Here is an 8,502-nt window from a genome sequence, read left to right as displayed (position 1 = left end):
TCCTTCCTTTGTACAAATATATGCAAGTGTATATAAACTTAAATAAGGAATTTTACTGATTTAATTTTTTCTTTTTTTTTTTTTAAAGATTTATTTCTTTATTTGAGAGAGAGAGAGAACGCATGCATGAGTTGGGGGAAGGACAGAGAGAGGGGCAGAGAGAGAATCCCAAGTAGATTCCCCACTGAATGGGGAACCCCTTGCAGGGGCTTGATCTTATGATCCTGAGATCATGAGCTGAGCCAAAATCAAGAGTTGAATGCTAAATCAACTGAGCCACCCAGGAGCCCCTACTAATTTAAATTTTCTTAAATGACTTTATATACCATACAAATCATGTTCCCCTTGACAGTTTTTCCTGATCATCTCTACAAAACAAACAAACATATTTGTTTGTTTTTTAACTTTTTCATGCCTGTGAAATGAAGCACTCTACACATCAATGAGATCAGATCATACATTCTAGACATTCTTGAACATTCTCTCTCTCTCTCTCTCTCTCTCTTTTTTTTTTTTTTTTTTTTGCTTTTTTAGTCATCAAGAATTTAACTATGATTGGGGGCTCCTGGGTATCTCAGTGGGTTAAGCATCTGACTTTTGATCCCAGCTCAGTTCTTGATCTCAGTGTCATGAGTTCAAGCCCTGCACTGAACTCACCCAACGTGGAGCCTACTTAAACAAACAAACAAAAACCTTAGCTATGTGACTGATGGTTGAAACTAACAAGCAATAAAAAACACCAACTCTTTTAATAAAAGAAAAGTTAACAGGTCTCCTAGTTGAGATGGCCTTAAGGACCTCAAGACATAGTCTATGATTGTAATGCTTCTTGATGTGAGTCAGGAATATTTTAGATTCTCTGTGCCACTCAAAGAGGCAGAGTAGACATCATTCCTTTTCCCCCATGCCCAGGTATGAAAAGTACTAATACAGTAGAAGGAGAAGAGGAAAAGTCAAGTATAAAGTATTATAGTTTCTAATGGGGTTGAAGAGTTGCTGCAGGGTAGCACCAGGGATGGAAGGAGAGGAGGTTGTGGGATAGAGTAGGATGTTTGAGAGAGTGATTTTGGAGGTGGTTCAAACTATTTGTGATTACAGGTCTAGAATATAAAGAGTGGATGTATCTGAGATGCGCTGGGGGAAATGATCATTGAAGTGAGCAAATGAAGAGACTGAGAAGTCCTGTCATCAGCTAGGCCATCTTGCACACCATCCAAGATGTTGGGGGTTTTAAGGAAGGAGAGATGAGAAATGCTTGAGAAGCAATAATGAAAAGTAAAAGGGACACCAGTGCCTATGAGGGTCGCTCACAGAAACCAAAAATACCACTAATTAATGCCAGTAAGAGGAACTCAATTCCTTACCACTCCATTTCTACTGGGAAGTCAGGATCTGGGAACAGCAAATCAAGGATTATGACATAGATTTCAATTTATAGAACAGTAGTCACGTGATCTTGAATTTCTAGTGAAACTTAAAACACAACCTCTTAGAGCCAAATGCCACCGAAGCATTGCCGAATGTATTACAATCTTACATGTATGCACGTGGGTTGCCGTTGAAATAGCTGTGAAAAAGAAAACTGCAGAATTTGAGAATTACCACAACCAGGATGAATTGAGAGGTTATGTCTATGAATTTTTGACAAAATCCAGGGAAGAGCTTGTGGTCCTGGATCCAACAAGGACATACCCAGAGAAGTCAGGGTGTGCATTTGGAACTGGTTGAACAAAGTACCTCAGGGGAGACATCATTTGGGAGCTCTGTTTTTCATGAACCAGGCACCTGGCAGTGGATTCTCAGATTTCTGAATGGCTGACGTGCATCAGGCAGCAGCAACCAGTGATGAGTAGATTAAAGAGGCAGACCCCCAGGTGATAAGAACAGAAAGAATTCAAATATCTCTGAAGAGAAGAGTACGGACTCATCCAAAGAAGAGTATTTGGGTCTACCATGTTCACTTTTCTATCCTTTTAGTTCTTTGCATGTGTGATATGGAAATGATAAAGTGGAATGTTACATGGAAATTGAAATTACTAGTATTAAAGAATGAATCTTGGGGTTTCTGCCTTCAGCTCAGGTCATGATCTCAGGGTCCTGGGATCCTGCATCATGTCGGGCTCCCTGCTCTGCAGGGAATCTGTTTCTTTCTCTCCCTCTGCCCCCTCACGTGTGTGTGCGCATGTTTTCTCTCCCATAAACAAACAAATAAACAATCTCTTGGAGTGTCAAATGGTACGGCCACTCTGGAAAATAACCTGGTTGTGTCTTTCAAAGGTAAAAAACATACTCACCAGGTAACCCAATAGTCTCCCTCCTGGGCATAAATGTATCCCAGAGAAATGGGAACCTATGTCCGCCCAGAACCCTGAGCACAAATGCTTATATATACAAGCTTTATTTGTCATAGTCAAAAACTAGAAAAAAACAAAAATGTCCCATCGGAGGTGAATGGCTAAAGAAACTCTGGTACATCCATGCGGTGAAACACAACTCAGCAATAAAAGAAATGAACTCTGGATAAATGCAGCATCTTGGCTGAATCTCGAGGGCAATATGATGAGACCCCATCTCAAGAGGTAACCTACTATAGGATTCCATTCATAAAACAGTCTCAAAATGACAACATTATAGATATAGAGAGTAGATCAGTGGTTCCCAGAGGATAGGGGTGATGTGCGTGCATGCATGTGTGTGTGTGTGTGTGTGTGTGTGTGTGTGTGACATTATAATGGGAGATTTGGAGTTCTTGCAACAGCTCTGCATCTTGACTGGGGTGGTAACTGTGTGAACCTATACGTGTGACAGAAATGATGTAGAACTTCTTCCACACTCATGGCCAATGTCAGCTTCATGGTCTTGATATCTTGAGTATGATTATGTAAGATGTGACCATGAGTGGAAACCAGATGATGGGTGACTGGGCTCCTTTGTTCTGCTGTGCAATTTCCTGTGAAACTACAGTGATTTTTAAATGAAAAGCTAAAAAAAATGGGAGTGTGGAAAATAATTGTGCTACAATTAAGGAAGACTGTTATAGAAAACCAGGAACAAGGAGGTTTGGAAGAAATGGGAAGGGCGGGGTGGGTCTGGGGAGACAATCACGCCCCTGTAACTATTCTGATGAAGGCAAAGGTGGGAGGGAGCACTGACCACTAACTCAAGAGAACCCAGGCTCTGTAAGGCTTTGGGACAGCAGGGTTTTGAGTTCCCGTAATCACTTGAAAGGCCAGTGGGTGACATTCACCATCAGTCTTGGACTCAGTCACCCTCTGTGAGAATTTGTGAAGAATGCCAGAGCCAACCCCCTATTGTCTTCCTACCAAAAGTTTTCTACTGTGATACTTGAAAAGTATCTGTTCTAGCTATTCCCAGATACACGGAGAACACCAGACCCATATCCTTGTACTGACACGGGAGAACCTTCGAAAGACTGCTGAGGACAGCTGGGGGCTGGAGGGGGAACAGGAAGCTTGAGGGTTTCTGCACAGGGAGGGGGGTGACTATGCAGCTCTGTGTCTACACTGCTGGCACACAGGTATGTGGCTGAGTCCCCGGGTTCTGTGGGCTTGATCTTCAGGGTGGATAATGATTTGTTAGATATCTCTGCTGAGAACCGTTCCTTGGGCATCCCCGAATCATCTATAGGAGCTTGATTGTTGAAGTAGATCAGCAGCTTCGGTCCCTGCACTGAGGTCTGACTGTACCAGTAAAGGGCTGCATGTCCAGAAATAGGCTGGCATTTCAGGGTTACTTCTTGTCCCATCTTTGTCACATTGTGCCTGGGTGTCTGGATGACTCCAGCATCTATAAACTCTGTGGAAGGGGACAGATTGTGGGGACAGAATGAAGAAAATCAATGGAATTATAACTGGAAATATCTAAAAATGCTGATTGTTTATTTCCGGGCACTCACCTCTTCCCAGGAGACAAAGGGCCACACAGCAGAGGAGCCTGGTGGCCATGGCAGGGTGGCCAAGAGGAGGCTTCACTAGGATGAGGCCCTTGTGGGCATGAACAGAGGGGCGGGGCATCCTAGTTCCTCTCGGTTCCACAAGGTAGAACAGTGGTATTGCTCTGTGTCTCCGCTCATGGGACCTCCTTCCAAAAGTGATCATTAATTCTCCACAGAAGATTAAATGGATTAGATAATAACTGCTATAGGGTGTGTTTGCCTCATTCAAAGCACCTTCCTCAATTGTACCTGTCACAGCCCTGAGCCTCAGCTTTCTGCCTTCCTGATGAATCCCATGTCCACTGCCTGCTGGATACTTCCACTTCAGTGTGACCTAAATGGAAGCCCTGGGAAGAGACAGGATTGTGATGATGTTATTCCTAGTGAAGGCTAGAGACCAACACCCTTGTGCTGTGTGATTCCCTCTAGCCCACAGCACAGCGCACTTCCTATAGCTGCATTTCTATACGTAGGGAATTTTATTTCTCTATGGTGAGCTCAATCAATATGACATTAATCCTTCAGGCACTGGTACAGATTGTGTATGATTAATGAGAGGTTTAGCTCTCTTTGAAGATCCACCGTGAAGTACTCTCCAGTTAATCCTAATCTTCTCATGCCTAGCTTACCTCTAAAAATTTCTTCAGTGATTAAAACCTACGTTTCTCCCTCTGCTCAGGTAACTAATATCCACAAACTCTTGCTGGAAATCTGGAAAATCCCCTGGTTCTCGGGGTATGAATATTAATGAGATTTTTGTCCATAGAGAAGATGGAACATATGAGCTCCAGGCTTCTGCTATTGGTGCAGACCTATACACTCCTCCAACTTCCCTAACACGGAGTCTGTCAAGGTGAGAGAGAAAGGTACGATTAGCCACTTGGAAGTTATGATAGTAAGATTTTCTTTTCTTTTCTTTTCTTTTTTTTTTTTTTAAGATTTTATTTACCTATTTGAGAGAGAGAGAGATAGAAACAGAGAGCATGAGTGAGACAAGAGGGAGAAGCAGACTCCCTGCGGAGCAGGGAGCCCAGTGTGGGACACCATCCCAAGTCCCTAGGATCATGACCTGAGCCGAAGGCAGCCACTCAACTGACTGAGCCACCCAGGAGCCTGATAGTAACACTTTCTTAATAGTAGCGAATCAGCAGTACTTACTTGCTGGTCCTGTGTTTATCTGTTTTAAGGCAGCATCGCACAACCCATGGGTGAAGAAGGCAGAGTGACATACGGAGCTTAGGAGACACAATATTAACACAGATACATGGAAAGCACCCTGAAATCAGGGCATAGCATTCCAGCAGGGATTTTTGTACCCCTGTCCAGGCTCTATGGCCTCCAGGATATGACACATAAGATCATAAGACAGAGAAGTTTCGAACATGTAATGAGTTTAGAACTAAGTGGGCTAACTCCTTCCTCGGTGCCCTGATCTTTAGTGGAGACAGAAGACAGACTTAAAGTCACTCTAGGCCCTGGTGATGTTAATGTATTTATGGACTTCTAAAGGATCAGAGTTGCTCTGACTTAGAACAACAGCCAGACGGCTGTCCTCAGGGCCTGGCCTTATCCACAGGCCCAACCCATTCCCCTGCAGTAGGTTGGGACCAGGTTGCAATTCTAACAGCTTCTCTGATGTTCCTGGCTTGGTAGCTAGTTTGTTTTGCTTCTATCTGGACACACAGTTTGATCCAGGCAGCTCCTGGCCCCCAAAATCCTGCGCTTGCTCAGAGGTGCTCGCAGAGCATAGACAGATGGCCTTGGGGGCTCTTCTCAGCAACTTAGCAGAAAGTTGGCTCAATGATCTATATTAACTTGGAGAACAGCAAGATCCTCTTTTCTATCAAGGCATTTCTATGGGGAAGGGGCTTCCCTATTATGTTGTCACAGAAACAGGACTCACCCTGCCCTCCTGTCCCCATGCAGGCTGGGGGTCCACGCCATAGAAATCTGGCCATGATCTCTGCAGTCCATCTTTGAACCACTTGAACACATGCTTCTGTGTGTTCACGGGACTTGGGTTGGGAGATGAAGGGTATAGGACTGATGTGTGCTTGTTCGCTTCTCCACGTGTCTGTCTTTCCCAAAACACACACACAAAATCATTCTAGTTCAGACTGATGGTGCTACTGTTATGTATGTGTGGCCCCTTTTCCTGGCAACCATTCCAGGCTTGCCTGCAGTTCTCTGGGGCTTAGCCTATTGGCACAAAAATAGAAGTCTTGGGTGCTTCCCTTTTCTCTGTGTCTGCAAATCAGCATCATGACTCAGCAGCCACGCCAGAGCTTCTCAGTAAGGACCATGGCCAGGCGGCCAGGCGGCTCTCCCAGCTCCTCCCCAGAGCTGCTGGATGGTAATGGAACCACAGTGTCTCCTGGTGGCCAGTGGGGCAGGAGCCAGAAAGGGAAATGAGCCATTTTTTGTCAAGACCCAAATTGCCCTAGACTGTGTTATACTGGTACAGGTGCAAAGGGGAGCTGCAGATGTTGGTGTTTTAGGGGCTCACAAATGATAACCCCTGTTGCTAAGACTGAAAACATTTGAGAGAGAGAGAGAGAGGAAGATTGGAGTCAGAGAATCTGGAATCTAAATGGCAGCTTTGGTGCTGGTAAAGGTGGGGCTTCACGGGGCAGCTCCGGGGCTGGCTAACATTCCTCTGAACGGAATGGCCAACCCCTCTGACTTCCCTACTGACGAGACTCTGCCTACTACTTTTACTACAGTTTCAAGACAGGAGAACAGAAAGTGTCTTCCCCACAGGAAGACAAACACAAAGAGGCGAACTCAAGGGTGTGATCAGAGCCTGTTTGGTTCCTGTTTTGGTTCCTTCTTTTCCAAAAGTCACCATCAGCTCACTCTGGTCTCCTGCCGCAGAGAAGAGCCAGGGGAGGGGAGGTGGCTGGGGACACCGCTCTGGAGACTCGCCCTCATGAGACAGAGCGGTGAATAGTGCTGTATGCAAACCTTTCACATGTGAGCAGCAGGAGGTAAGCATCTGTGAGGACAGTTCTGCTCGCTCCAGGAGGCACCACCTCCAAAATCATTACTGCTCCTTCGGACACCCCCAGAACCACAGCTGTGCAATTAAGCAGGGTCTCAGAAGATATGAAATGATTCAGAACCGCATAGTAGTTAACTCCAAGTCCACACGGGCTGAAAAACTGAGAAGAGCTATCTTCCCTTCCCTCCCCAATCTGTCCCGCCGTATTTCCCACGATGACGAAATTGAGGACCAGTGCCGCGATGAAATGACGTCATAATGAACTACCAATAATCAAATGCCAACACCCAGAGATGCCCTGAATCTAAATGTGTATGACTCTCTTTATACAATTTTTAGTAAGGGTCCAGGAAAGTCCAATTCCATTTCTTTTTTTCATCAACTGATTCTCTCTGCTCAAATATGAGCAGAGAGAATGCTGCAGGTCTTGAATCATATTTGTTCCTACTATAGCTTTTTAGTTCTACAAGAATGATGCAAATGTAATCATTTTATTTCCCTTTGCTCTTGCTTAATCCTTTAAGAAAGATTAGGTTGAATTTCCAAAAGTTGAAATTCATCCTGTCCCTTCTCAAACACAGGGATGTTAGTAATAATCACTGGAACTAAATTTTTAAATTTTATGTTTGCATCCTGATCCAAGTCATTAATCCTAATATAGTCTCGATGTTATCTCTACGATCCCCCCTAGTGAGAGACGTGACATTAATGACATCTGGGTCTTCTCAGACAAGCACTATTAAAGTAAATATTGCATATCTTTGATTTCCTCTGCTGAGGAAATCTACAAGGTATTCTCATTGTTTTGCCTGCTTCCCCTATAATATGCCCCATTTTCCCTAAGCTGTTTCTAAGATTCACAACTTTTTTAAAGATTTATTTATTTATTTGACAGACGGAGATCACAAGCAGGCAGAGAGACAGGCAGAGAGAGAGGAGGAAGCAAGCTCCCTGCTGAGCAGAGAACCCGATGCGGGGCTGGATCCCAGGACCCTGGGATCGTGACCTGAGCCAAAGGCAGAGACTTAACCCACTGAGCCACTAGGCACCCCCTAAGATTCATAATTTTATAAATATATTTATATATTGTATCTGTAATAGGCATACTCTTTTGAGGCACAGGCTATAGTTGATACTCAGAATAGTTTGAATATTTTCAATGAATCTTTCTAGGAATTCCTCTGTCAAAACTGTCTAGGTTATATGTAGCCGTTCTTATAGGTATGGTTCTGAAAGCCACTCTCATGTTTGAGGAGGCATTCCAATGGAATGAGTCCTCTAAGATCCTGCAAGGTTGACTCTTTTAGACTTCTTGCGACCCAGTTATCTGATCTGCCTTTGTATCAAGAAAAGGTCTCTCTTCTCTAATAACTCCTCTGAGAGCAACTGAACCCAATGCTTTTCCTCTTCCCTTTAAATCTGTCTTTCCTGGACCTCAGGATACCTTTTTCCTTTGACATCAGAACACAAAGTCTCCCAAGATTTTAGCACTTCTCTCAAGGAAATCGCCTTCTTCCTCCAACTGAGTAAATCTGCATTTTTAATT

General features: G+C 44.1%; 1 gene segment (V, D, J or C); it reads right to left on the bottom strand.

Annotated features, from left to right (window-relative positions):
• Positions 1 to 3,346: 3,346 nt before the first annotated feature.
• On the bottom strand, positions 3,347 to 4,301 carry LOC123387055. The segment is given in 2 exon segments: positions 3,347 to 3,816; positions 3,917 to 4,301. Coding segments are annotated over 2 exon segments (657 nt in total).
• Positions 4,302 to 8,502: the final 4,201 nt, after the last annotated feature.

This window comes from Mustela putorius, unplaced genomic scaffold (assembly GCF_011764305.1).
Source record: "Mustela putorius furo isolate JIRA1106 unplaced genomic scaffold, ASM1176430v1.1 tig00003845_pilon_pilon_pilon, whole genome shotgun sequence".
In the NCBI taxonomy this organism is placed as follows: Eukaryota; Metazoa; Chordata; class Mammalia; order Carnivora; family Mustelidae; genus Mustela; species Mustela putorius.
This window is presented reverse-complemented; position numbering and strand designations above follow the sequence as displayed.